Source organism: Penicillium soppii (genome assembly GCF_028829465.1).
Source record: "Penicillium soppii strain IBT 18220 chromosome Unknown utg000007l, whole genome shotgun sequence".
Taxonomy (NCBI): domain Eukaryota; kingdom Fungi; phylum Ascomycota; class Eurotiomycetes; order Eurotiales; family Aspergillaceae; genus Penicillium; species Penicillium soppii.
This window is the reverse complement of record NW_026643237.1, coordinates 2,356,014-2,383,442: the sequence shown is the minus strand read 5'-3', so window position 1 is coordinate 2,383,442 and position 27,429 is coordinate 2,356,014. Positions and strand designations below refer to the sequence as shown.

Here is a 27,429-nt window from a genome sequence, read left to right as displayed (position 1 = left end):
TCAAAATGCACGTCCTCTCCGAACCAGACGTCTCCAAAATCTTCAGAGGTCTCACCCAAGATCAATGTCATTCCTTTATCAAAGCTCTAGGAGATGCTTTGATCAGTATCTCAAAAGAATCGAAGCCTTCATTCCCAGCCTCAGACAAGCAAATCCACCAACCCCTCCGCACAGTCTTCACAACCAACAAAAACAACAGCTGTATCTTCATGCCAATCTCCGATACCGTCTCAACCGGCATTAAAGTGGTAACCGTCGCTTCCAGTGGTATCCAAGGCGTAATCAACGTCTTCAACCCAGAAGGCCGCCTCCAAGGCCTACTCGCCGCAGCAGAAGTAACAGCCTTCCGCACGGCGCTAGCAACAATGACTCTGCTTGTACGCGTGACAACCATCCGCAAAGAGCATGTTCTCGTTCTCGGCTCGGGGCGTCAAGCGGAGTGGCATGCGCGACTTGCATTGCTTCTCTACCCTGAGCAAATTCGGCGCGTGAGCTTTGTGAACCGCGGAGCGAAGAGACTTGCTGAAATGGAACGGGACGTGTTCTCAGAGTTGCGGGCTTCTTATCCCAGTGTTTCTTTTGTGACGCTCGCTAAGGAGGGCGTGGATGATTATCCGCAGAAACTTGGGGGGGAGCTTGCGGCTGCGGATGTCATTTTCAGTTGCACGCCTTCGCTAGAGCCGAATTTTGGGTTTGCGGAGTTGCAGAAGGCGCCCAAGCAGAGATTCATCTCATTGATTGGGTCTTATAAGCCGCCTATGCATGAGATTGATACTGAGACGCTGCTTTCGGGTGGGGGGAGGGTGTATGTTGATTCCAAGTCTGCTTGTCTTGAGGAGGCTGGGGAGTTGATTACTGCTGGTCTTGGGGAAGGTGACTTAATTGAGATGGGGGATCTTTTGGGTGCCGGGCGCAATGTGGAAGAGGCGATTGATGTTCCAGTTGGGTGTAATGTTGTGTATAAGTGCGTTGGAATGGGGTTGATGGATCTTGTTGTTGGTAAGAAGGTGCTTGAGGTTGGAGGCGAGATGGGACTTGGAATACATGTCGATGGTTTTTAGTCAAAGCTTGAGAAACTCTGGACCTAAGGTAGTACCTAGGTACGAAAGACGCCTACATCTACACCCAATGTATAATGTCTAGCAACACTCTTTTATCTCACCTCGTTTTTATGTAATTGTGCATATTCTCTGCGTACTAAGGTTATTTCTCTTGGTCATGTTCAAGGGGTTTCTCTCAATGGTTCTTTGGAATGGGCCCCTTCGCGGTCTCGTTCAACCATTAGTAGCAACTATATATATCTGCTGACTTCCCCATCCCTAAAACCTTGGATCCTATCTACAATTGACATTTGCTTGGAAGAAAGTGTTAAGAAACCTCGGGAGTAAATAAATCAGAAATAATCAAAAGTCCAAATTTCGTTAAACAACAGTACTGGAAGCATTGACCAGGGCCGATGGGCGGAGGCTCCGAAAGAGTCTGCCGGGATGCGGGGATGTTCCGTGCTTTATCGATAGCGACGTTCCGACTTCCCTTTCTCCTCATTTTTATTCTCCTGACCGAACTAAAGCCGAGTTCTCCTTTCCCTGCTCTCTTCGCTACAGACGATGCCCTGACCCGCTGAAATTGCTGGCAATGGATGACTCGACCCCGACGCCCGTCCAGCAGCAAAAGCGCCCTCGTGTAGCCGAAGAAAACCGGAAGCGAGCTGTTCGAGCGTGAGCTATTGCCCTGTCTCATACGCACCAATCGTCACTTGACACTCTCGCTAACGAATTGTTTTGTGCAGATGCGATGGCTGCCGTCGGGTAAAGGAGAAATGTGAAGGTGGTGTGCCATGTCGGAGATGTCTGCGATATCGCCGCCAGTGCAATTTCACACACATTGACCCCAGTGAAAAGGCGCGGTCGACCTCTGTTTCGTAAGTCCCAGAGAAAAGCTCAATGTTTGCCTCCAATTACTCCCCAGGTCACTGACAGGAACTTCCCCGAAATCAGACTTCTCGACCGAGCAGCCGGACTGAGTCGAAATGACATCGCCGAGGCAGAACGAGTGCGCCTCATGGAGCGCCTTTTATCCCACTATATACCCAACATTACTTTCGACATTCAGTCACTGCGCCAGGCTGTGGAGGAACTAAAAAGCAAACACCGCGATTCCGAATCAGATGCGATCTCTACAAGGGAAGACCCCAATGAGTTGGAGGATCTTGCTATTGATGATGAGCATTTTACTATTAAGGCCATGCCCGATAACACAACCCGTATGCCTCCTTATGTCACATGTGTGGACTTGAATATTGACACTTTACAGAATATTCTGGTGAATTTTCCTACTTAAATTTCACAATGAAGATTCGCAAAAAGATCGATGAGTGGATGAAGACAGCGGCTCCAGAGGTGTGTTTTCCGAATTGTCGGTGAGCGAAGCTACCTATACTAAACCGAACCCCGCAGGCAACCTCCGAAGTTGAGCCTTTCGAAGAACGGTGGCGAAGTACGCAACTTCAGTCTGCGTCTCCTGCTGTATCGGCATCAATTACTTATCTTCCGCCACGATATGTGGCCGACTTCTTGGTCCAGATTTTCTTCAAGTACGCACAAACCAACAATTTCTATATTGAGGAGGATTGGTTACTCGAGAAATTGGGCATATGCTACACTGACCCCGACAGTTTATCATTTGACGATGCAGCTGCAGTGTGTTGTATCCTTATGGTATTGGCTGTGGGTACCCAATTCGCACACATGGAGTCATCTACACCTATGAACCGATTGCCTTCTGGTTCTGCAACTAACCAGGACCACCATTTTTCGGAGGACGAAGTCGGCCTCACATTCTACCAGTTTGCTTCAAAGCTTTTACCTGACATCATCGCCACTGCATCCGTTCGAAGTGTGCAGGCTTGTCTACTCATCGGTACTTACTTGCTCCCGTTGGACACTTCGGGACTATGCTACACATACTTTGGTCTAGCACTAAAATTGGCCATTCAAAATGGAATGCATCGCAGATACCATGGTGAGGGTCTCTCCCCACGCATGATTGAGGTACGGAACCGGGTTTTCTGGACCTCCTTTACCATCGAAAAGCGCATCAGCATTCTCCACGGCAGACCTTCATCATTGTCTGATCCTGACGTCGACGGCCCTCTGCCTGTTGATTTCCCTGGGCTCATGCCTGCCTCTCAAATCTCAAACCACACAAATATGGTAGCTTTGATTACCTTGACTTTGAAACTTGGGGAAGTTTCAACTGAAATTACCTCATTGCGAACATATCCCAAAAGTCAGCAACAGGACTGTCTCGAGCGGCTACTCAACTTGCGTAAACACCTCGTTGATTGGTGGTCCACTCTGCCGGAAGAAATTACATGTCGTGATCTGAACCCCGGAGGGGCTTTGTTCAGGTCTAACGTGCACCTTAAATTGGACTACTGCCTGACAAGGATATTCATTGGACGGCCATTCCTTTTCAGCAATATCAAAGGCATAAATCAAACCCCCTCTCAGTCAACGTCGTTCAAGGGAGCTTCTGGTCTGGCAAAGAACCGTGCAACTCTAGTGACTGATTGCGTTGAAGCTGCTCTGGAAATCATTGATTTGTGCCGTTTGCTCCGTGATGAGACAGGCCTTGCAAGGGCCTCATTCACAGAGTTCAGCTCGTGCCGTGCAGCTCTCTTGGTCATTTTGGCACAGGGATTAACAAAACGAACTGAACGACTAGGTGCTGCCCTCGAGCAAGGTATCTCTCTGATCAAGATTATGTCTATGGGTGTGGGATCTGCCCGCTCAGCTGTCAGTGTCATCGAGGCTCTTGAACGTGCTATCCGCCGCCTCGAAGCATGGAGCGAAACACAACCAGATATGAGCCACGGAGGCACTGTAGAATCCGCATACGACAGGTTCAAAAATTGGGAAATGCTCTGGAAGGCTGGTCCAATTTCACCATCCACACTCGCTTGGCAGCAGCAGGAGGCATTCCCCTCCAACGAGCAGAAGGTCGCACACAGCTTGCCTCCTCACTCCTCCGCCGTGGCGGGTCATCCCACCGTCATGCCTGGCATCCCAATGACACCCCCTTCAGCCGCAATGCTCGGCACGAACGGAGCTATATCAAACCCCGTTGGACCTGATCATGACCTCGTGGAAGGCGACCCGGGTAGTGCACTCTCTGACAGTTTCTCCATCTCTCAGCAATCTCTCTCACATATGCCGCACTTTGGATTCGATCACTTCGTTTCAAACTTCCCACAAGAGTTGGGCGAGTTCACTGCAATTCCTTGTTTCGAGCCAGACGCCCAAGGGCAACCAACTGGTATGGGTGGTCCTGAAATGAAGACGCCAGGCAATGCTTCTGATCCTCACTGGCTACAATTCATGAGAGAGTGAAGAGACTTTTATAAAGTGCTTTCTTTTACGGGCGGCTCATTTCGTCATATTTTGGGTTGAAACTTTTGATGATTCTAGGTTCTGAATTGGCTTGGTATACCCTGCGTCTATTTATATGTTTCTCACGAATTTTGTCACCGATTGCAACTGGGAGTATGAATTGTGGAAAATTGCACTTGGATGTTTATCTAAAATCAATGTAATCAATCCACACACTATGTTTACAACAAGCTTGAATGGGTTATAGCCAATGCCGGCTTGATATTTGCGCAATCGATGGTGTTGACATCTCAAATGTTGATTGATATACATACATCGTAGCCATGAAACTAATCGAACGTAACCTTTTTTCCGGCAAACGTAGCTGGAGCCTGCTCCTTGGCCTTCCGCTTGGCCTCCCAAGAAGGATGCAAGGGACCCTCGTCCTTGGGCGGACCCTTGGGCTTGACAGACCTCTGTCCACCAGAATGAGGACCAGAATCACCTTGCCTGTTGCCTCGCCCAAAGCCACCACCAAAGCCACCACCAAAGCCGCCGCGCTTGCCTCCCCTCCCTCTGCCACCGTCGGTAGCACCACGCTTCGTATCCCACCCATTATCCCTGCCACCGTACTTAGCAGCAATCTGCTCCTGCTTGACATGGTTTGCTCCAGCTCCAAATTTCTTTTCCCACAATGCTCGACGAGCCTGCTGACCCATACGGTTCTTGCGCTTGGGCTGCGCATCGGCTTCCTCATCAGTAGCCTCTTCAGAGCCAGACCAGTAGCCGCCAGCCATGAGCGAAGGTAGGAATGTAGTACTCTGCACTGGTGCAGCGCTGCCTTTGATTGCCTTTGCTTTCTTGGGCGGTGGGGAGTTTTCAGCTGAGAAGGAGGGTGAAGGGGAGCGGGAGATAGAGTCGGAGATATCGTCTGCAGCTTCTTCGTGTCCGTCGCCAGATTCTGAGTCCGCCTCAGAGTCAGAGCCTGGCGCCAAACGTGCATCAAATCGCGAGTCATCTTCATCGTCGGATCCGTCTGAGCCGGAGATCTCCATGTCATCAGTGTGAGAGACCTGCTCCCCGCGCCTGGATTTCGTGTTCGCTGTCTCTGATTCGGACCCGGATTCGTCTGCGTCCTTTGTCGCCTTCTTCTTCGATGTCGTTTCCTTCTTACTGGTTTCCTTCTGTTTCCCACCTGGCATATCGTCTACCCTCAACAATTTGCGGATTCCGGCCATAATACCAGGAATTTCCTTTTGCACGGGCGTAGATTTAAACAGTCGCGCGAGGATGTTAGCCTCAGCGGTGCTCTTGGGGCCTTCCTGGGACACCTTCTTGACTTGCTGGAACTCGCCAAATGTTCGTGTCTCGGCAATCCGCTTTGTCTTGACAAGTTGTTTGAATAGATATCGCTCCGAGACGGTCTGGTAGTCGAGACCCTATTGGCAAGAATGTTAGTCCCAAATTGGCCGGAGGTCCATAGGTAAAAGAACGTTTTGAAACCTAAAAGTAAAAACTACATACCTTCAAAGTCTCAATTTCTTCCTTCAGTCGCGCTAAAGCCTTATCATCTTTCTGCTGCTTTGCCGTCTTCTCTCGGCGACTGAGCTTCTGTCGCTCGAAGCCACGGGATGTCTTGAGTCCGCGCGAAATCATTAGTACACCGTTCTCGAACATTTGTGTCAGGCGAGTGCCGTGGATTGACATTTTGCGGGTGTCGCTGGCGCGCGGCCGCGGCGGGGGAGCACTGAGCTCGTCGAGCTTGCGTTTGGGCATTTTGTGATTACTGCTGGTGGATGATGGTGTGTAGAATGTTGCGACCGATGTATCTGAGGGATTTTGGGTCTCCGAGAATTCGAGGGCAGTTTTCAAGAATTGTGCTGATCTTTGTCGGATGTTGGAGTAGCTTAATTTTTTTTTTTGCGCGGATCCCGGTGCCAAGACAGCCGCTTCCAATGGCCGTTGTCAAGTCGATCACGAACAATATGTACAATTTGATCTATAAATCCAAAAAATTATTTTTCTCTCTCTATGGTCTGGGTCATAGACGCGACTAAAAATCTGGAACTCCCCACAGTGCTATTATTTGGTCAGCTCTAGGCAAATTTACGATCTTATTGGCTTCATCATGCACTATGTACTTTATGGGTTGGCTTGGGCAAAAAAGACCATCGATTAACACTGACGGATATGTACATAGAGACATGACAAAAACAAAGATACGCATACAGACTCCTTCTATTTCTTTTCCTCCGCCTTCTCCTCTGGCTTGGGAGTGGGAAGCTTGAACTGTGATTAAAGGTTAAAATTGAGTCTAGAACAACGGAAGGAAGATTACTCACGGACTCGGGAGTGCGGTTTTGACCCGCACCCACGGGCTCCCAAGAAGTAGAGCCGCTCTCAAAGTTACGGAAGGCCTGCGTGAGTTCCAGGGGCTCAATGACAATGCGCTTCTTCTCCTCGTCGTAGCGAAGCTCGGTGTAACCAGTCAAGGGGAAGTCCTTGCGCAGGGGGTGACCATCGAAACCGTAATCAGTCATGATACGGCGCAGATCAGGGTGACCGGAGAAGAAGACACCGAACATATCGTATACCTCACGCTCGTACCACAAAGCACCCTCGAAGAGACCAGTGACACTGGGCACGGGTGTGGCCTCATCCGCGTAGGTCTTCACACGGATACGGGAGTTGTAGCGAACACTGAGCATGTTGTAAACGACCTCGAAGCGCTGGTCGCGGGTGGGGAAGTCGACACCAGTGATATCGGAGATCTGGGTGAACTCGGCGGCGGTGTGGTTCTTCAGGAAGCTCATGACGGGGACGACACCAGCGGGAGCGGTGTACACAGTAAGCTCGTCCTTCCACACGGTGAACTGCTGGATGTATTTAGGCAGACAGGACATGATGTATTGTCCATAGGTGTGGAGGTTGTCGGCCATGGGTTGATATTTGTCGGTAGGGTTGACCACGGGGGCACGCAAGGGTCCCTGGGCTAGCAACACACAGCTCGGTTAGTTCAATTGGGTCCTATGGATCGATTATTCTGTTGCACATACGCGGGCGCTGCGCCTGGCGCATGTTCTCAGGTTCCGGGCCTGGTTGTGTCGAGGCCTTGGGAGCACACTGGAGGGAGGCTGAGGAAAAGGTGCGGGCGGCCATAGACCTCGTGGCAGATGCCACAGAGCGGCCAGAGCCCAGGCGCATTAAAGAGCGTGCGGAGGCCATGGTGTATAGGGAGCAATGGCTGTTGCAACAAGTGGAGGGGACGGGAGCACGTCGAGGGAAAACCCGCCTGCGAGGATGGTCAGCATTTGGTCACATGACCTGATTGGCGCTAAACTACATCGGGTAATGCTAATGCCAGCAAAATGAAGCCGCGCTTCAATTTCCTCCTCCTCCTCCCCCAGACCCTCTTCCTTTAAACCATCTCCCTTTCTTTTGCCCTTTCTATTTCTCCACCCTTCTAATCTCCGTTTCTTTTCTTTTCCTCTACGGGCTAGCGAATTTTTCTTATTCCCTCAGTTTCTCGTCCGATTTAATCGAGTGTCGGCCTTTGAGATCTCGCGTCCCTCTCCGATTACCAACGCTTTCCCCGCGACCATGTCTGGCCTTTCATTGATCGACTCCGTCATTGACGACGATGATGAATTCTGGTACGCTCACCTATTGTACAACCTACGCGATCTGTGTACTAATCACCCCACAGCCCCCTTTGCATTGAAGAATTTGACCTCTCTGATAAGAATTTCAAGCCATGCCCTTGTGGATATCAGGTACGTTTGATCACTCTTAATGCTCGTCTGACATATTTCTGTCTGTCTGTATTGGAGGCAGATAGCTTGTTTTCTGTTATTGCTCAATCCACTGACGTTTGTATCTTTTTACATCTTATAGATTTGTCAATTCTGTTACAACAACATCAAGACCCAGAACGAAGAAGGTCGATGCCCAAACTGTCGGCGTGGATACGATGAAAGTACTATCCAGTACAAGATACCTGACGCCGAAGAGTGAGTTACCCCACACTCATCGATATTTCGCCACAACCCAACTAATATTGTGTGTTCACTAGGTTCAAAGCAGACTTGGCATTGAAGCACCGCAAGGCGGCTGCGGCGAAGAAGAAGGAAGCTGAACGGCGTGAAATCGAAGCCTCCAGTCGGAAGAATTTGGCCGGTGTGCGGGTGGTCCAAAAGAACCTGGTTTACGTTATCGGCCTGAACCCTACGATTCGCGACGAGAACCAACTCCTTCAAACCCTCCGTGGACGCGAATACTTCGGTCAATATGGCGAAATCGAGAAAATTGTGGTTAGCAAGGCAAAGCCCGGTGGCAACCCCAACCAAGGCATTGGTGTCTATGTGACTTTCTCTCGCAAAATCGACGCGGCGACGTGTATAGGCGCGGTGGATGGCTCCGGGAACGGCGATCGCGTTCTCCGAGCGCAATACGGAACCACCAAATATTGCTCATCTTTCCTTCGGAATGAACAGTGCAACAACCGGAATTGCACGTTCCTCCACGAGACTGGTGAAGACAGCGACAGCTACAGCCGCCAAGACTTGTCATCCATGAACACGATCTCTACTCCACGTCAAACCCTACCACCTACTCCTTCTCATGTGCGGACTGCCCAACCGATCTCCCATCCTATGCGCCGGCAGCCGAGCAAAGATGAGTCGATCAGCAGTCGCTCTGGTGTTCCAGATGGCCCCGCTCTTCCGTCTTCTGCTAGCTGGGCCAATAAGGATGTCGCATTCCACCGAACGAGAAGGGCTAGTCTCACTGGCAGTCAGGCGTCCAACAGTCCACGGCCTGCGAGCGTCAATGTTGCTACTCCTGTTGAGGAGCCAAAACGCGCTGATAAACCGTCTCCGATTTCTCAAGAAGCCCCACAATCTCCCACACATACGGAACCTCAATCTCCGGATTCGCAGCCCCAACCTCGCCCTACAACTCAACACCCCAAACAACCATCACCATTTGATAACCTGTTGAAAGACATCAACTCCCCCGACTTCAGATTTTCGTTCAGTACAGCCGAACTCACTGCCGAAGAAGTCAAATTGATCAAGGATTACCCATCCTTTATCGATCCATATGGCGGGGTGAAGCGCCGAGCAATGCGCGAGAAGGTCGAACTGGAGCGCCTAAGCCGCGAGCACGAGCTGCTCCAGTCTGTCGCAGCCGAAGAGGATAGCCGTGAAGCCGGTAGCCTTCAATTGGGCGGTGAGCCCGAAGACGCCAACATTCCACGTGGTCGCCAATCTCGTGACTTTCATGGTGCCATCCAGCCTCCTTCGCAGCAGGATACTGCAGAAAACTCAACTGTTGGATCCCCTGTCTCTGCAACAAGCCACCAGTTTCAAGGTCTGAATCTTGCTGGTCGAAGCTTGACCCCCCTTCAGCAGCAGCAACTTATGTTACTCAAATCCGCCGGTAACCAACAAGCTGGCTTGTCTGACCCTCTGAGCTCTGCTGCTCTGGACCAAGCTGCTCAAGTCCGCCAGGGGCTTCTTCACAACCAGATGGCACAATTCAACGCGCTGCAGGCAGCACAGAGCCGACAGTCTTCTCGATTTTCATTCAATGAAGCCGGTTCAAAGAATATGCCCAATGCACGTATTTTGGGTCAGATGCAATCTTCATCTCCCAACCCCCTCTCCGCTCCAAGCCCTCAACATAGCCTCGCAGGCAATTTTTATGCCAGTGGTGTGCAGGGCCCCCCGCCTGGATTGAAGACTGCTGGTACGCCTCCGATCAGTGGCGGTGGAATGTTCGCCCAAGGCCATGGCTTCACATCTGGGCTTGGTAGTAATGGAGCAAAGCAAGATGCGACCCAGGACTTGATGCGCGAGCTAATGCGTGGACGAACTGGAACCAATGGTAGTAGTGGTAATGGTGGTCTACAGGGCCAGGAGGCGGCTAAGCGTGAGTTCATGTTTCCTTTTCTTCAACAGCACAATACCCCTACCCCACCCCCCATGACTCCCGCCAACGGCCTTCTTGGCTCTTTCTACGGGTCCCAGACAGGTGCAATGCCTGACTCTGGTGGTCAACAGAAACAGAAGAAGAAGGGAAGGAAGCAGAGACACGCTAACACTTCCTCCGGTGGAGGTGGTGTAGTAGATCTTGCGGACCCGAGCATTTTGCAAGCGAGAATGCACCAGGTCGGTGCGACTGCTACTGCTGGGCAAACGTTGTACGGGAGTCAGGGTCAAGGTGGGTACAATCCCTCAATGGTGTACGGTGGAGGCATGAGAGGCTGGTGAACTGCCACGGTTTCTTTATAACTTCTTTCCCACACTTTCTTTGCATTTTTCTATCTGTTCTTTTGCTACGACTCTGATCCCTTGATGGGCCTGCTTATCTTGATGACATGATATCAATTCCCTTTCTTTCTTTTATTTTTTGTTATTGCAAAAGAAGATATTACATTCTGATGTTTCTTTGTTTGCGGTCAGACCGGCAGCTCTGATGCGATGGCCGGGCATGCACATGGCGTACTGAGGCCGTTGCTTCTTCCATTGCTATTCCTTTTTTTTTTTGCATGTTGTACCCGGTTATCCCCGCGGTTTCAAGGTCTTTGCATCTCATGGACATACCGGCATGTCTTTGCGGCTCCCTTTGTATTCGGCGGCTGTGTATTCCTTTACTACGTTTGCTCTTCATCTTCCTATCCTTTTTCTTTTTGCAACGGGACTCTGTTACACCATCTGCTACATCTTGGAGATTGTGGATGGTGTTTTCATGGATTAATGTACGTTAAGATCTCCCTACCCTGATACCACAAGCCGAAACAGGGTCTTATTCGAAATCAGTTTCCTCGCAGCCGCCGTTTACTTAGACGCTTTGTCCCGCAATGTTCCTGACCCGGGGATACCACATCATGTAATTATCGCTATTTTTGTATCATCGCTTAGTCGTGCTGTTTAGTCGCCCGGGCGTTCTCCCCAACCGGGTGGTTTGTTTTTATCTTGCCTACCCTCCGTCACCTGCCCATTCACGCATTATCACACATCGCTTTCTTTCTCCAGAAGTTTACTGACCCCAAGTCTCTAGTGAGTGAGGATTTTCCTCCGCTCGGTGATAAGTCCAAAGATTTGCGTACGGTTGACAGCTTTGGCTTTCTGAAGTCACAGCTGCCTCACGAGTCAGCGGCTCGTGCTGGCACTCCGACTCTGCCACCTGGTCTGCCGTTACCTCAAGCTCATCCGTCATCTTCTGTCTTTCAGGAACAAATAGGTTCCTCCAAACCCTCATCCCCTGCTCCAATCTTGCCGCCAGGGTTGACACCCAACATCTCACGACTCAACAGCCCATCTCACAACTGTGACGACAACCAATCCCGTCCACTGAGCCCTGAACTCACTGTTGGAGGCCCGTTGACCTCGACTCGAGTCAAGGACGCTTCTCAGATATCATTCGGATCGCCTGTTCAAAAGTCGGCAACCAAGGCTCGCAACCAACGAAAGAGTGAATTCAATATTGGTGCCGATTTCAAGGATATGTCCATCAAATCATTGAACCAATCACAGCCAAGCTCTACTGCAACGAAGGGCAGCCCACTCGACTTTGGGGCGGCACTGGCCAGCTCTATCAAATCCGAACAGGCTCCGGTGATCCCTGGTCCGGTCTCTGCAACTGAGTCACAGCCCGTTACACCTCAGATTATCGCACCTCGGTTGTCTGATTCTCCTGCCCCCCGACAGCCTCGCGTTCTGCGCGTTGTGGAAACCCCAAAGGTCGAAACTCCACCCGTTATGACCACGCCCTCTGGACCCGCATCTGTCGCTGGTGGCATCAGGACACGGTCCAGAAGGCAGAGCATCTCTTCCAACAGCATCCCCGACACTCCTGCTGATGCTGCATCTGAAGCTGATTACTATCCGTCCACATCCGTTTCTCGCGCAAATTCTCCACCCGCCGCTTCTCGTATCGGCTCTGCCCCAGTTCGCTCCATGACCAAGAGTCAAGTCAAGAAGGAGAGAAAGCAGAAAGCCAAAGAGGCTGAGGCTAAGAAGGTAGAAACTGCATCCGTCAGCGAGGAACCTGTCCAAGCACCGATCATGGGCCGAAAGCGCAAGACCAAGAAGGCCCCTACCCCTACTCCTATCCCGAGTGTGGCCCCGGCGAAACCAGCACCCCCTATTATGCCCGAACCCGCGAGTCCGGTGAAACCCACACCCACTTCTCCAATCAAAACTGAAACCAAAGTGAATACCACTAAAAAGCCGAAAGTCAGGGAGGTCGAGCCTGTCAAAGAACCGACTCCTCCACCTGTCGAAGAGCCACCCCTTCCAAAAGAGGTTCCCGTGGAGCCATGGCGCTCTAATAACACCGTGGAGCAGTTGTTGAAAGACTCCGAAGCCAGTGGAAGGAGTGTCAAGGATCTCTTCATGGAACGGACCAAGCCTCTTCACGAATTACTAGCTGAGATGCACAAGTCCGGCGAACTTGACCTCAACAAGAGTTCACTGTTTAACCCCAGCAATCTCAATCAGCGCACGGATATGAAGTGCAATGCAGATGACTACGAGCTTCTTCAACGTCCCACTGAGCTGAACATGGCGGACCGTAGAGCACTCGTTCGCGGAGAGCCGCTTAGATTCGGAGGGGATAGTCTCAAGACCCGATGTCTTATCACACCCCGCGGCTGTGTGCTTCGCCACCTCGACCCCGAGGAAGAGGAGCGGTACCTTGAGCTGGAGAAGAGGTCGGGGGGGATCGCAGATCCTATCATGATCGGCGACGATTCAAGTAACTACGGTGGAGGTCTGGACGCGCTCTTCGCGAATCCAGAGAAATTCAATATCTGCTGGTTCGATGATCCGCCCACTCAACCGGGTGCTACATCCCCGACATCTTCCCTTGAAGCTACGGAAGCCGGAATTCCACCAAACGTGCTCTCCGCCATGGAGGCAGACAGCACCCGCAATCACGACTGGGCTGTCGCCAACTCCGCTGAACTGCTCAACACCACCCCAGCTGCCGTGCGATCCTTTGCTGCAGTCACTGCTCAGCACATGCTTGGTAACCCGACCATGCTTGGTGCCAACCCAACTCTTGATGACATTGCCGGCTTGACTAATGAAGAGCTGAGGGATCTATCTGCTCGTTCGCAAAAAGATCTTGAGCGCAGCCGAAAGGACGTCGATTCACTAGACAAAAAGTTTGCCGGTCTCCTTCGCCGGAACAAGAAGCTCCAACAGCAGGCGCTGGCCCTGGCAGCTGAGTCGGACGTCTGAATTATCATTTCATCCCTGATCGGAGTTTTCATTTGGTCCCCTTCACAATTCCAGATATCTTTGTGGACTTGAAACTCCTGAAATTCTTAATACTTGTACTTATGGGGCAGCATGATACCCTGGACGGTGTTTTTGACGGTGTTTCCAGCCGAACATGTAAGATTAGATTAGCATGAATGAATAATGTACGATATTTGCTATTTGTCTTTTGTAGTCGCTAGTATCACTCTAATTGTCTACATTCAAGTACATGAACCTCGGAGGCCTTGCAGTAGTCGGAGTCATCGCGTGCATGTTCCGGGCATGCCTTCAATCCTTGGCAGGTAAGTGACCCAACATACCAATTTGAATTGTTCGGGCCTTCAAAATCCTGGGCCGTTTGCTGCAAGTAAACAAGAAAAACTCCTTGGTGTTTGTCTTACAATGCATAACTATATGACCCCTTGGAAAGCCAATTATCTTTTTCTCCATCCCTCCTAAGGTGGCTCTATCCAACTTTCACTCCAATTCCCTGGAGATGTATCTCAGACTCACGATGTGATAGTCAGGTGTAAGAAAAGCTTCTCTGTCTCATACTTAGGTAGCGTCAGATCTGAAACCGGAAATAATCAAGGTATCCGATCCTGTCAGGGGCCGATTCCTTGTGGCGTCCACTAATGAATAATTCGATGCGCCCAAGCACGCAACTTGGCAGATGCACGTAATCGAAGATTGATTTGATTAACTCCGAGCTCGGAAGCTAAAGACTGACATCTCCAAGTTGCGTGGGTGAATGAATTCCCCGAACAGATCCTGCATGATTGAGATGCGTCTCACGAAGCGCCTCGGTGGATCTATTATCGAACTCGGCCTTGTATCCCACAGGCGCCTAGACTCTCCTCACAACCACATTCCTTGAATTCTAAATGGGGCCGTTCATTCGGGAGATCATTTGGCTCATTCCTCCGAGGGGTCCGTCATTGGCTCATTCTTCATGGTGGTTCCCCGTTGGGCCTGCAATATTGCAAGGGCTTGTCTGAGTCTATAACCGTATATTTCTTTGGCTTCTTAGGGGTAGATGATGTTTGTTGCTTGAAACATGTGGCTGATTACATTTAGTTAAGTTCTCTTTTGACATGGGTACAATAGAAATGAAAGTTGCTCTTGGACTCTCGATGCTTCAATTCCCATAGGCCCTTGATCGGTCTCACATTTCGAATGTATAAAATGCTCACTTAATCCCCATCCCCGGATTTTGGTCAGTCCTACGACGCTTGCACTTCTTTACACTCGTTTTTGAGACGTCGATTTTTGGTTTTACATTCACTCTGTTATTTCAATTGGCTACAATTGTTTCCAATCAACTATGTTCCAAATCCTCTCGGTCTTGGTGACTGTACTGGCTTTCGCATCTATTGCCCAATCAACCGGTGTTATAGTACCATTATATGCCTGGCCAGGCACAGACGTCTGGAATACAGTCTACGAATCAATCGCTGCACACCCATCGACTCCATTCTACCTAATAGTCAACCCAAGCACTGGCCCCGGTGCAACAGAGTACCCAGAAGACGCCTACATAACAGCCATCGCAAAGCTAAACAGCTATTCCAATGCCAAAGTCTTGGGTTACACCTACACAAACCACGGCAGCCGCGCCATCTCAGAAGTCGAAAGCGACATTGCCACGTACGCAAAATGGTCCACCTACGCAGGGACGGACATCAGCGTCGCTGGAGTCTTCTTTGATCAGACCCCCAGCGGCGAAGACCCGAGTTTTCTCCCATACTTCCAGCAGTTATCCTCAACCACCAAAGGCAGCAACTTGAACACGGTAGTCTTCAACCCAGGGGTGAAGATTGTCGCCGATGTTGAGGCGTGGTTCGCTGCTGCGGATTTCATTGTCGAGTACGAAAATACGTATACCAATTGGCTTGCTTTGGCGCCTTCTGAGCATTTCTCCGGGGAGGCGAACTACGCAAAGGATGCTATTATCTTGAATCAAACTCCTGCCGATGCTAGTATCGATACCGTTGCTAAGCTTGCGAAGAATCTCGGGCTGGGGGCTATCTATTTGACTTATGACGATAACTATATGGGTCTTACTTCTGTGTCTAAAATTGCTGTTGCTGTTTCGCAGAGGAGAAAGGTTAAGCGCAGAGGGCATAGCCATCAGTAAAGATGTTGTTTCATACTTTTAGTTTGATCTTTTTCATGATTTCATGTGGTCGGCTACCTAGGTGTTGTCTCAGATTTGTAAATAATTTGCTTCGCTGGGTAAAGAATTAATACATCTTTTACAAAGCCTGGAAGCCGCTCATGCTGAAGATTTTACAGCGCAACGATATTGTGGGATCGTTGGCGTAATATATTCACATAGGTATCTAAGTGAGATTGGAGGAGAGTTATGAAGCGACCTCGAAAAAAGGTTGAAGAGAATTTGTGCAACTGTATGCCTGAGCAGTTTGAAATCTAATGCAATTGGGCATCAATATAATGAATATCTAAGTACGTACCTAGGTATTTTGTTTCACGACGAGGACTCTTCATCTAAGCCCTTGGCTCCGTCTTTGTAATGCCGCAGATCATACTCGTCAGGGTAAGTTTCCAGAATGCGCTTAAGCTCACCCATCTGCTCACGCTGTTCCTCAGTAATCTCCTCATATACATCCCTGAAAGCCTCTCTGAGAGGAGGCTTTTTCTCCTGCTCTGCTTCACCAAACTCCTTCAACACAGCCTTTCTCATCTCATCTCTCGTCTCTTTCTCCTGATCCTCACTCCAAAGCCCCTGTTTCTCAAGCCACTTGCGCAGCCGGATAATTGGATTGTCTCTGCGCTTCCAATCCTCGACCTCGACGCGCGCACGGTATGCAAAACTGTCGTCACTGGTACTGTGGTGCGAGACACGGTAACTCATGGCTTCGATTAGAACGGGTCGTCCCCCATCGCTGAGGGCAAGACGACGAGCTTCTCTCATTGCTTCATTGACAGCGAACACATCGTTGCCGTCGACACGGATCGTGTCGATACCATAGCCTACACCGCGACTGGCGATTCCGTCACCGCGGTACTGCTCAAGAGTTGGTGTTGAGATTGCATAGCCATTGTTTCGGCATATAAAGACTACTGGGCAGGAGCGAGTTGCGGCCATGTTGAGTGCAGCGTGGAAGTCTCCCTCGCTTGCGGCTCCTTCGCCGAAGTAGCAGGCCACGATGCGTCGATCCTGGTTTGGGTTTTGCAAATCCTGCATTTTTAGTGCATAAGCTGCTCCGGCCGCTTGTGGTATTTGCGTCGCTAATGGGGACGAGATGGTGTGCTGTTATGAGGTTAGATAAGAGCGGGCTTCTTCTGTCACAAGGGGCACAATGCTTACCATGCGAGGATAATTTTGTCCGTAGTGAACTGGCATATTCCGACCCCGGCCCGTGTCATTGGCATTGGAAAAGAGCTGGCTCATAAAATTTTTGAGTGTGAAGCCTCGTTGTTGGAATACGCCTGCTTCACGGTATTGGGCGAAAACCACATCGTCCGGTGTCAATGCTGCGGCCGATCCAACAGTAATGCCTTCTTCGCCAGCGGAAACCTAGAGATATACCGTTAGATTACCTATCCCTCAGTTGGGGCTCTTCAGTATATTCAACATACCATATAGAAACTCAGGCGGCCTTGCCGTTGTGCCTCGAACATAACCACATCCATAACACTTACTTCACCGCCAGTTAGCAACGAGATGCTAGATCAGGGGATCGCGACACTAACCCGACAACATATTCTTATACCATGTTAATACCTCCTCGTCTGTAACATTGGGTGGTGGTCTCGTCTTATCAACCAATTCACCATCGGAGTCCATCACTCGGTAGGTAGGGATGGCGGGTAGATCCGATGCTTTAAGGAAGGACATGTCGGTGGTAAATTTGCTGTTCACTGCACCTGGAAATCGGACACTAGAGTCATTTTCAACTCATCAGCTGCCAGTTCCTAATCAATTGCCTTTGAAGATATTCCTCACCTGTCCGCTCCTGGCGGTTGCGAGATGGAGCTACTCCACCTTCGTGCGGGGACGATGCGCATTGCAGCCACAGACTGTCTCTGAATGCCGCTTCTAGTCAAAAGCCTCAATGCCATTTTGGGATGTTGTGATTTTAGCATCATGTTTGTGACAATAAAACTGCATGAAAGGTGAAAATGCGGGATGTTGTTCTTGTTAAATCTGGGGGTTGCGGAGAGCGGTTGGCGACGGAGTTGACGCATTGCCGACGCCAACCGAGCGGGGAAAGGGTCCACGATCTATAAGATGAACCTTGAACGTACAACTACTTATATACTTAAACAGATTTACCGCGTAAGGTTGGATTAGAATGGCTGAATTTGCTTCTTGAATTGGTCATATCGCGATCGAGCTGTCGTTGTCACCACACCCCACCCAATTTGGTACCCATTTGCGTTTTCAAAGATCATCCGAGCATGCATCATATGCTTCATCAATCACATTTAGCATGGCGAGCTCCCTTCTCAAGTCGTATTCATACGCATGGTCCTGTCTCGCCCAGACCAAATCTGAGTAGTTGATGTCGTTCCAATCGGCCAGGACTCGGTCGGAGAGTCGCTCATTAACCAGGACCCTGAAGTTGAGTTGAATAACAAGAGGGCGCTCATTGGTTGGGGAGATTTGGATTGCACTCAGTTCATCTTCTACACGGAAGACTGTCAGTTGGGTTTGCTCCCGAACAATGCGCCTGATAGCTTCTTCGACATTTCGGTCAGATTCCATGACTTCCCCCGCCGGTATTTCCCACAATTCAGCGTCGGGTTGGCCTTGGGCCCGTCTCATCAAGAGAATTGACAAGGTTCCTCCAGCCCAGATTCTGAAAATTGCAGCACCAACATATAAGCGTCCGGGACTGGGAATTATCTCACGGAGAGTCGAGGCAAGCAGATCTTGCTCGGGGTCCATGGCCGAGGAATTTGGATTGAAAGTCGATAGAGGGTTAAAGGTGATTAATCATGTAGGAAGGTGGGAGATACATGGTGGTTGGGAGTAACAAGCCATCTCCCACCTTCCTCACATCCTTTCATTGAAAGATTCATATTACCATGTGATGTTTACTTAGGTCTGTTTCTATGTTTCTTGTTATCTGCATGAAACTGAATGAATAGTATTTCAATTCATAAAGGCAAGAAAGTCACAAACAAAATTTTGAATAATTTTTCAATTCACAAAGGAAAGAAAATCACACACATAATTATGAATACTATTGATGAGTAATGGAGTACGCTATAAATAAATTAAAAAAATGAAGCTTTTCGCAAATCGAGAGTTCTCACGAGAAACGATGTCATATATGATGACATTGTGCCTGCCTCGGCCCCCACTATTTTCAATGGATACTATGACATAGTTGGAACAGGTTCTATTGTAGGTAAAATGGCACTTCTCTTTCTCACTTCCTTCTTTCATATCTCTCTTTCTATTCACAAAAAGAAAACAGAACCAACAATGCTTGAATCCGAACAATTCCGTGAGGTATTAAATACCGACATCACCACTCCTATCCCAGAGGCTCTAGCGACCAAAATTACATCTTTGCCACCTTTTATTCCCATACAAGGAGTATCCAACTTTCGGGATTTGAGCCATGATGACAACAAACTACGTCCGGGATTTGTATATCGATCCGGGAACTTGTCAGATATCATGGACTCTGGGAAATCGATCATTGCAAGTGAACTAGGAATCACCACAATCTTTGACCTCCGAAACGAGGGCGAGCGACAAAAGGCGCCTGCAGCGTCCATTCCTGGCGTCGATACGATATGGATGCCATACGGTGCCCGACCGGCAACCTTGAATCTCCGAGACTTTGCAGGTGAAGACAAAGGCTCGTTGGGATTCGTGAAAATGTACACGGGAATCCTCGAAGCGGCCAAACCTTGCTTCACTGAGGTCTTCAACCATATCAAGGATAATCCAGACGACCCTTTTATCTTTCACTGTTCTGGTGAGTGACCTTGCGCTTTGACATGCCATTGATATCACTTATTGCTGTGGTCATTCGCATATCTGAAGTCCATATTGGATATTAATTCTCATTTATAGCCGGTAAAGATCGCACTGGTGTCCTGGCTGCTCTGATTCTCCTCTTAATTGGACGACCACACGATGAGATCATCAACGATTACATCCTCACTCGCGCTGGACTGGAAAGCGCTCGGGAGAACCTCATGGACGCTTTTGCCATCAACATGGAGACCGATGAAGTCGATATCGGCCAGTTGAGCCCGGAGGCATTGGGTATGCTCGAATTATGCGGTGTTCGCGCGACTGCGATGTCCGCTTTCTTGAAAACATTCGAGAGTTCCTACAAAAACGGAGTTGAAGGTTACCTGATTGATGGACTTGGATTCTCGCATAGCGATGTCGAAACGATGCGCAAGAACCTGATGAGCTAGAATATCCCCCAACTGGCGCATTCCTTTGTAAATTAGACAAACTTTGTATATACTAGATCTTGCGTTAGGAGTTTATTGTTTTAAATCATTAACCATATATACGAGGTTATGTTTGAATATTTGGATTGCTGTGTCGCTCAAATTTGTTTGTCTGATGGAATCCAGGGGGCCATTCCACGATATCAGTAGCACCGAGACCTTTTTTTCTTTTATGCAGAGGCAATGAAAATAGAAACCTTTCTTTCTCTAATTAGTACTCCATTCCCATCACGCTAAGGGAAGCAAGCATTTGGACTTCCCCTCTCAATCTCCGCATAACTCCACCACCCACCTTGCAGATCATCGCCTGGTCCCGCCGGTGAGTACAAAATCGGGGAATCACGACTTTATCCCCCCCTGGGGATCTTCGCGATTTCGTACCTCAGAACTACTACCGTTGCTTTCCCCCGCACGTACAGAGTACTAAAACATCGGGCGGACTACAGTGCCCCAGATTGTGTCACCTCTTTTCATTTAGCCGATATGACCTAGCGATTCCATGTTTGTACTTTGTGGGTCGGCTTTTTCTATGATCCGGAGGAAGTAAGGATAAATTGGACGTACTTAATTTGCCAGGGCCCTCGGTCCTAACTACACGAAAATTTTGCTTTTCATACCACTATGTATCTCTGGAAGCAGCTTGTGCTGGCGGTACTTCCGTCATCACTGCCGTTGGGCCTTGCACAAAATGTCATTGATCTTAGTGGTGATGGATGGACTGTCAGTAGCGATGCGCTGAACATCAGTGTCCCTGGTCGTGTTCCGTCGCAGGCGCATTTGGATCTTTTTGCTGCTGGTGTTATTGGTGAGTGGTTTTGCCTTGGTTGAATAGGATGGACGTGTATTAACAAACGCAGATGACCCGTCAGTTGTGTTCTTTCATCCTTGTTGATTTATGCTGACTCCCAGTAAAATAAAGATACCATGGCTTGAATGACTTCAACTTGCGTTGGATCGCCAACAACAATTGGACTTACACTAGTAAACCGATCGCGGGCTTGTATGTACTTTTGCAACGTCCGTGTTGAGCTCCTCTCACATTTCACAGGTCAACCGACTCGACAAAATCCTGGCTCGTTTTCAATGGACTTGATACCTTCACAACAATTGAATTCTGTGGTAAACACATAGCCACGACGGATAATCAATTCCGGCAATACACCTTTGACATTTCCGATGCATTAAAGAGTTGCAAAGGATCTCCAACTGTGTCGCTGAATTTCGGGAGCTGCCCCAAGATTGCAAATGCGATTGCTGCTGATCCAACTTCACAACGTGAGTAATTGGCTGAGACTAATGCCAACAGGTTTTGATTCTAACAATATTTTCAGATTGGCCCTCTGGTATTCAAGGAACTTTTGAATTCCCAAATCGCTGGTACATACGTAAAGAACAATCTGACTTTGGATGGGATTGGGGTCCAGCCTTTTCGCCTGTTGGGCCATGGCAGAACGTCTATCTAGTGCAGTCCGAGGCCGAGGAAAGTGCATATGTTCTGAACACAGGATTCGACATCTACCGGAAAGGCCAGATCAATCACATTGCGCCCGATCAGACTCAGCCCTGGATTGTGAATGCCAGCATTGATTACATCGGCTCTCTGCCCAGTAAACCATTGATGGAGATTGAGATCAAGGAACTTGAGTCAGGCAAAGTGCTGAAGACCGGCTCGCTAGATAACGTTGTTGTGTCTGGTCAAGCCATTACAGGTCAAACGACCGTTGACGCCGATGCGCCACAACTCTGGTGGCCCACTGGAATGGGCAAACAAAGCTTATACAACATCACGGTGAGAATCCAGGACAAGGACAAGAACCTCGCGAGCGTTACCAAACGCACTGGTTTCCGTACGATTTTTCTGAACCGCTCCAATATCACCGAAGAGCAGAGATCTCAAGGAATTGCACCGGGAGCCAATTGGCATTTCGAGGTAAATGGTCATGAATTCTACGCCAAGGGCTCGAATCTCATCCCACCGGATGCTTTTTGGCCAAGAGTCACAGAGGCAAAGATGCAGCGACTATTTGATGCGGTAGTTGCTGGAAATCAGAATATGCTCCGAGTGTGGTCTTCCAGCGCTTATCTTCCGGACTTTATGTACGATCTTGCCGACGAACGCGGAGTTCTGCTTTGGAGTGAGTTCCAATTCAGTGATGCGTTGTATCCGACAGATCAACCATTCCTTGACACTGTTGCTGCGGAGGTCGTTTATAATGTCAGACGAGTCAACCATCATCCATCCTTGGCCTTGTGGGCAGGTGGAAATGAGATTGAAAGCTTGGAACTACCAACTGCCAAACAGAAGGCGCCTGAATCATATGACTACCTGGTTGGGGATTACGAAACTTTGTTTATTCGTCTGATTTTGCCTCTGGTCTACGAAAACTCGCGATCGATCTCATACATGCCAAGCAGTACGAACAATGGTTTCCTCGAGGTCGATCTGTCGGCCGCAATTCCCATGGTCGAGCGCTATGACAACGGAACAGATCAAGAAGGATATTACTACGGTGATACCGATTATTACAACTATGATAGCAGCGTGGCATTCGACTTCGATGGCTACCCAGTCGGCCGCTTTGCGAACGAATTTGGATATCATAGCATGCCGAGTCTCCAAACCTGGCAGCAAGCGGTAGACGATAAAGACCTTCATTTCAACAGCAGCACTATTCAGCTTCGAAACCATCACTATCCTTCCAACAGCCCCGACACCCACAACTTCAAGAACTCATCCATGGGAATGGCCGAGATGACCCTCGCAGTGGAGAGATACTACCCGATTCCGAACAAGGATAATTCCATCGCAAACTTCAGCGCCTGGTGCCACGCGACACAGCTCTTCCAGGCAGACATGTACAAGTCAGAGATCCAATTCTACCGCCGCGGCAGCGGAATGCCAGAGCGCCAGCTCGGGTCCCTATACTGGCAACTCGAAGATATCTGGCAGGCCCCGACCTGGGCTGGAATCGAGTACGACGGCCGCTGGAAAGTTCTCCACTATGTCGCGCGCGACATTTTCAAACCCGTCATTATCTCTCCATTCTGGAACTCGTCAAACGGCGACCTCTCGATCTACGTGACTTCAGACCTCTGGGAGACAGCGCATGGCACCGTGAGTCTTACATGGACAGACCTATCTGGCAAACCTCTCGCCGATAACGCGGGCACCCCCAAGACTAAGAGTTTCTCTGTTGGCGCACTCAATACCACCAGTATCTACGCCATCAACGTGTCGAAGCTTTCCCTTTCCAATATGCAGGATGCTGTGCTGGTCATTGATCTCACTGCCAAAGGTCATTTGCCGAATCAAGAAAGCAAGTCTGCTACTATTCTCACCCATCGCAACCAATTCACACCAGTCTTTTCCAAGGATCTAAAGCTCAAAGACCCCCAACTCCAGCTTTCCCATGATTCTAAGACAGGCATATTCACTGTTGAAGCTAAGAGCGCTGTTTCGTTGTATACCTGGCTTGACTACCCCGCTGGGGTTGTAGGGTACTTCGAAGACAACTCGTTCACACTGGTTCCGGGTGAGAAACGCGCTCTGCGATTTATTGTGCAGAAGGATGAGACCGGTGGGAAGTGGGCTGATGGTGTCACCGTGCGCAGCTTGTGGGATCAGACCACGAGGAACTGAGAGGGTGGTGGCTTTATCAGAGGTCGTGAGCAGTTTCATTTGCTCGCCTGTTTCAGCACTAGAATAAGAATCTGAAAATTTATCGCAGGGAATTGATAAATATTTTATCCGTATTAAATATTTTATCCGTATAAAATTCTATTAAGTCTATAATTAATATACTTTAATCTATCGTTGTCGCCGTTTATCATTATTTTTTCACCATTGAGTTGATGGCCTATCACCAAACCCATCAACCAATTTTGAGTCACCACAAGTAAGAAAAGCCCGAATAGAGATATGCGGTCTTACTCATGGGACATTTTTGCCCGCAATCTGCCGCCAAATAGCCAAAAGACGTAGGGAATGAACACCATTGCGACACCAATGAAAGCAAGCAACCAGGAAGCCCACTGCAACCCAAGACGGTTATACATCTGTGTGGTAAACAAGGGAAAGGCAGCACCGCCTCCAGACCGCAGGAAGACCTTCGCCGCCAAAGCGGAAGCAGCGTACTTCTGGTAAGAGTCGATGATATAGTTGTTCACGGCATAATAGCAAAGCACCATTCCAAATCCAAAAGCAATACCAGAGGAAGCAGGCCCGACCCAGATAATATGCTTATAGGATGTAGCACCGAGCAGGAAGAACGCAATCGGAATAAAAGGCGCACCGATAAGTGCAGCAAGAAGCCTATCTTCGGGCGTCGGGGATCTCGCACTGCAGATCTTGCGGAAATGATTCTCAATAGCCGGGGTGAGAAGCAGAGCGAACGCCGCACCAATCAGAATAGGAATAAACATGAGGCCGATCTGGCCATCGTTGTACCCGTACAGTTTACCAAAGATGACCGGGTATGCGAAGAAAAAGGCATATAGCATCGCATAGATGAGAACGATGTACATGCACATCAGATCAAGGACCGGCTCTGTCATGATCATGGTGATCGGTCGGATCAGGCTCGTGCGGGCGATATCTCGCAGCGTAGGCTTCGTCGTCTCCTGCTCGGTAATGATATTTGGATTTCCGGATTCCTTGCGGAGTCGTGCAGCGCGGCGCTTTAGAATGACGGGTGCATATGTTTCCGGCACGAGGCCGACGAGGATCATGATTGCGCCTGCAAAAGCGAGGTTCACCCAGAAGAAGAGGTCCAGACGGTGAGATCCGACATTGATCCAGCCTGTGACGATGGGGCCGAGGACGGGGCCACAGTAGGGTGCGGCGGCAAAGTAGGCGATTGCCATGCCGCGTTCTTCAATGCTCCAGATGTCGGCGATTGTGCCGCCGGCCAACGAGAGCCCTGAGCTTGAGAAGACGCCACAGAGAAATCGGCAGACGAGGAGACCGCCGATGTTGGGTGAGAGGGCGCAGGGGATGTTGAAAATGACATATAGGCCTAGTGAGATGATGTAGACGGGTCTGCGGCCGATGATTTCGGAGAGCGGGGACCAGAGAAGTGGGCCTACGGCGAAACCGCAGACCATTATTGAGCACGTTAGGATTGCGACTTCGAGGGAGACATTGTATTTCTCCTCAATCAGACCGAGGCCACCTGTCACGATGGATGAACCGAATGCGACACAAACGACTAAAGCAGAGGCCACAAGGGTGATGTACCATCGATAAGCGCGAGACCAGTTGTAGGGGTGTTCCGGGTCATGTGTTGTGAATGTGACAAATTCGATTGGACCATTGCCTCCTTTTTCGAGGTCTGTGTTTAGTTCGTTGGCGTTGGCCGGTGTGCCGATTTGCGTGGATGAAACCGAGCTGTGGGATCGGATTTGTTCAAGGGTCTTTTGAGACACAAGTCCGGTGTTGGTTTCTAGGGTATACTCTTCGGGGAAAATGGGGTCTGAATCATGTCCGATGGTTGGATAATTATAATCAAGTGCAGCGTGGGTTTCTGAAATGCCTAGGTTGCGGAGGCTTTCTTGGGTTTCGGCCACGAGCTGGTGTTGGGCATGTGATGGCTCAGGCTTTTCCGAGTGGTCTTCGGGTATTGTTGAAGACATGGTGCTTTTGAGTAAAATATGAGTAATGTATAAAGACTTGGGATTGTAGGATGATGACTGTAGGGCTTATGTAGAGGGAACATGGTATTTATACATTATGGGAGCTTTGCAAAGCATTGCAAGTATATACTTGTAGACCGACTGATCTCCGAGATAGACCGCATGATCACCGGTTACTCGGCATTAAATATGGCGCACTGTCTTCACAGTAAATTTTAACTGGATTTGGTGAGCTTCAATGTCAGATTGCTTAGATGTCAGCCCGGTGATCACTCGGCCCGAACTAATGCCGATATACATATGCACCTCTGGACTTTTCTCGGGATGAATGAGAGCTGTACCAGGGCTATTTCAGAAGTTCAAGCTCTTTCATCGTAGCTTTATTGTGTATAAATACCCTTATCAGACTGGCGACTCTACCTGTATTTGTTAGATCCCGATCTCTCATATAGTGACCTGACGTCCTTCCAGGCTAGTTCCGATTATAGATTCTTACTTCGGACTGGAGCCCATCAATAAATTTTGTTGAGCCTTCAATCCGTATGCACAAGATCCTATATCATATCTTGGGATACACGAAACGCGTAATTTTACTGTTGTGCGACTCTCGCAAGGGGGGGGGGCAACTCTGCCTGTTGACAAGTTTCTAGTTAATTCGATTAGCAAATTAATTTCCCAACATCTTGGAGATCCATATAGGAATATGTTTGATGACGCCACAACTATAACTTGGGGAAATTATTTTGGGCGCTTACCCTGGTGCCCTCGGGATATTGTGCGCACTTTGTCCAAATCAGGAAATTGTTTCCTGATAAAGTGCTCATCTGCGCAGCCCTGGATCCATGGATGGATTACTACGAGGATGAGTAGTGGAGTTCGTACTTGATCTTGACAAGCTGTTTGGCTGCTAACTTAATTTCGACCCCAGTATATCTCTTTGTTCCCTCTTCTCCTAAAGTTTTTATTCTTCCTGCAGCATATTCGTTTTGACTGCTTCTTAATAAGGTTATCTTGCTCGTCAGATTATCAACGTCTGACAGATGTATTTCTAATTTGACTTACTTTCTAGGGCTCAACAGAATTTTTTGAAATCGAATGTTGCAAACTGGTTCCCTGGTGATAAGCCGGTAGAGCGGAGTTTCCAGTGCAAGGCGGTTTCAGCGTCAACAGACCATGTAGGAAAATTGAATTTTTGTACTTAGCAGTGACATGCGCTTACTTTAAGAGACTTGATATATTAAGATACCTAGATATCAACTTCTCATAATAAATAGAAGAAAAGGCCGCTTAAAGGTCTAATGCTCATTGGTCGAAGTGGATATATATCCACCGTGATTCTTAACGTCGACGCAATCATGCATATATATATTTGAGCTTAACCTTGGAAGACTCCTGCAAAGATTCGATTTATTTTTTGTTTCTCTAAAACAAAACACGAAATCTGCCCAACCCATTTGCTTTCTGTAGTGCAGCGCAGTGCATCCTATTTATGACTCCTTCGACCAAGAAACACAGCCCGTGATGTCCAGAAAGACGATCGAGCTTATGATCATGGGGGAGCGCGACGTGGACAGGACCGGGCGCTATCTAAAAAAATGGGAGCTGCTGATTGTGTTGATAGCGAGGAATAACAACATTGTGGAGAGTATATGGCGGGGATGATACGCCTGATTGGTGATTTCATATTTCGTGGATTTAGCCGCTTGTCT

General features: G+C 49.1%; 11 protein-coding genes across 11 annotated transcripts; 6 read left to right on the top strand and 5 right to left on the bottom strand.

Moving 5' to 3' along the window:
• Positions 1 to 5: 5 nt before the first annotated feature.
• Positions 6 to 1,061, top strand: N7529_010175 (putative proline utilization protein PrnX; the record flags this gene model as incomplete). The annotated part of the gene is made up of 1 exon (XM_057245702.1): positions 6 to 1,061. The coding sequence occupies one exon, from the start codon at positions 6 to 8 to the stop codon at positions 1,059 to 1,061; it is 1,056 nt and encodes a 351-aa protein (XP_057093965.1).
• A 574-nt stretch (positions 1,062 to 1,635) lies between these two features.
• N7529_010174 (Zn(II)2Cys6 transcription factor) lies at positions 1,636 to 4,391 on the top strand (the record flags this gene model as incomplete). The annotated part of the gene is made up of 5 exons (XM_057245701.1): positions 1,636 to 1,718; positions 1,790 to 1,921; positions 1,980 to 2,263; positions 2,314 to 2,399; positions 2,457 to 4,391. The coding sequence occupies 5 exons, from the start codon at positions 1,636 to 1,638 to the stop codon at positions 4,389 to 4,391; spliced, it is 2,520 nt and encodes an 839-aa protein (XP_057093964.1).
• A 329-nt stretch (positions 4,392 to 4,720) lies between these two features.
• Positions 4,721 to 6,248, bottom strand: N7529_010173 (BUD22 family protein; the record flags this gene model as incomplete). The annotated part of the gene is made up of 2 exons (XM_057245700.1): positions 4,721 to 5,809; positions 5,895 to 6,248. Coding segments are annotated over 2 exons (1,443 nt in total), but the record flags the coding sequence as incomplete, so codon positions are not given.
• A 360-nt stretch (positions 6,249 to 6,608) lies between these two features.
• Positions 6,609 to 7,595, bottom strand: N7529_010172 (complex I 30 kDa subunit family protein; the record flags this gene model as incomplete). Its single annotated transcript, XM_057245699.1, has 3 exons — positions 6,609 to 6,659; positions 6,713 to 7,362; positions 7,427 to 7,595. The coding sequence occupies 3 exons, from the start codon at positions 7,593 to 7,595 to the stop codon at positions 6,609 to 6,611; spliced, it is 870 nt and encodes a 289-aa protein (XP_057093962.1).
• A 375-nt stretch (positions 7,596 to 7,970) lies between these two features.
• N7529_010171 (CCR4-NOT core ubiquitin-protein ligase subunit MOT2) lies at positions 7,971 to 13,618 on the top strand (the record flags this gene model as incomplete). The annotated part of the gene is made up of 5 exons (XM_057245698.1): positions 7,971 to 8,023; positions 8,077 to 8,143; positions 8,265 to 8,380; positions 8,443 to 10,592; positions 11,307 to 13,618. The coding sequence occupies 5 exons, from the start codon at positions 7,971 to 7,973 to the stop codon at positions 13,616 to 13,618; spliced, it is 4,698 nt and encodes a 1,565-aa protein (XP_057093961.1).
• A 1,345-nt stretch (positions 13,619 to 14,963) lies between these two features.
• N7529_010170 (spherulation-specific family 4 protein) lies at positions 14,964 to 15,776 on the top strand (the record flags this gene model as incomplete). The annotated part of the gene is made up of 1 exon (XM_057245697.1): positions 14,964 to 15,776. The coding sequence occupies one exon, from the start codon at positions 14,964 to 14,966 to the stop codon at positions 15,774 to 15,776; it is 813 nt and encodes a 270-aa protein (XP_057093960.1).
• Positions 15,777 to 16,127: 351 nt separating this feature from the next.
• N7529_010169 (thiamine pyrophosphate-dependent dehydrogenase E1 component subunit alpha) lies at positions 16,128 to 17,752 on the bottom strand (the record flags this gene model as incomplete). Its single annotated transcript, XM_057245696.1, has 5 exons — positions 16,128 to 16,913; positions 16,971 to 17,180; positions 17,243 to 17,304; positions 17,357 to 17,544; positions 17,610 to 17,752. 5 exons carry the CDS (start codon positions 17,750 to 17,752, stop codon positions 16,128 to 16,130), a joined length of 1,389 nt encoding a protein of 462 aa, XP_057093959.1.
• Positions 17,753 to 18,047: 295 nt separating this feature from the next.
• N7529_010168 (NUDIX hydrolase domain-like protein) lies at positions 18,048 to 18,554 on the bottom strand (the record flags this gene model as incomplete). The annotated part of the gene is made up of 1 exon (XM_057245695.1): positions 18,048 to 18,554. The coding sequence occupies one exon, from the start codon at positions 18,552 to 18,554 to the stop codon at positions 18,048 to 18,050; it is 507 nt and encodes a 168-aa protein (XP_057093958.1).
• Positions 18,555 to 19,097: 543 nt separating this feature from the next.
• Positions 19,098 to 20,050, top strand: N7529_010167 (tyrosine-protein phosphatase; the record flags this gene model as incomplete). The annotated part of the gene is made up of 2 exons (XM_057245694.1): positions 19,098 to 19,599; positions 19,698 to 20,050. The coding sequence occupies 2 exons, from the start codon at positions 19,098 to 19,100 to the stop codon at positions 20,048 to 20,050; spliced, it is 855 nt and encodes a 284-aa protein (XP_057093957.1).
• A 660-nt stretch (positions 20,051 to 20,710) lies between these two features.
• Positions 20,711 to 23,729, top strand: N7529_010166 (uncharacterized protein; the record flags this gene model as incomplete). Its single annotated transcript, XM_057245693.1, has 5 exons — positions 20,711 to 20,894; positions 20,947 to 20,953; positions 21,009 to 21,089; positions 21,138 to 21,364; positions 21,421 to 23,729. 5 exons carry the CDS (start codon positions 20,711 to 20,713, stop codon positions 23,727 to 23,729), a joined length of 2,808 nt encoding a protein of 935 aa, XP_057093956.1.
• Positions 23,730 to 24,016: 287 nt separating this feature from the next.
• Positions 24,017 to 25,720, bottom strand: N7529_010165 (MFS transporter; the record flags this gene model as incomplete). Its single annotated transcript, XM_057245692.1, has 1 exon — positions 24,017 to 25,720. The coding sequence occupies one exon, from the start codon at positions 25,718 to 25,720 to the stop codon at positions 24,017 to 24,019; it is 1,704 nt and encodes a 567-aa protein (XP_057093955.1).
• Between the last annotated feature and the right edge of the window lie 1,709 nt (positions 25,721 to 27,429).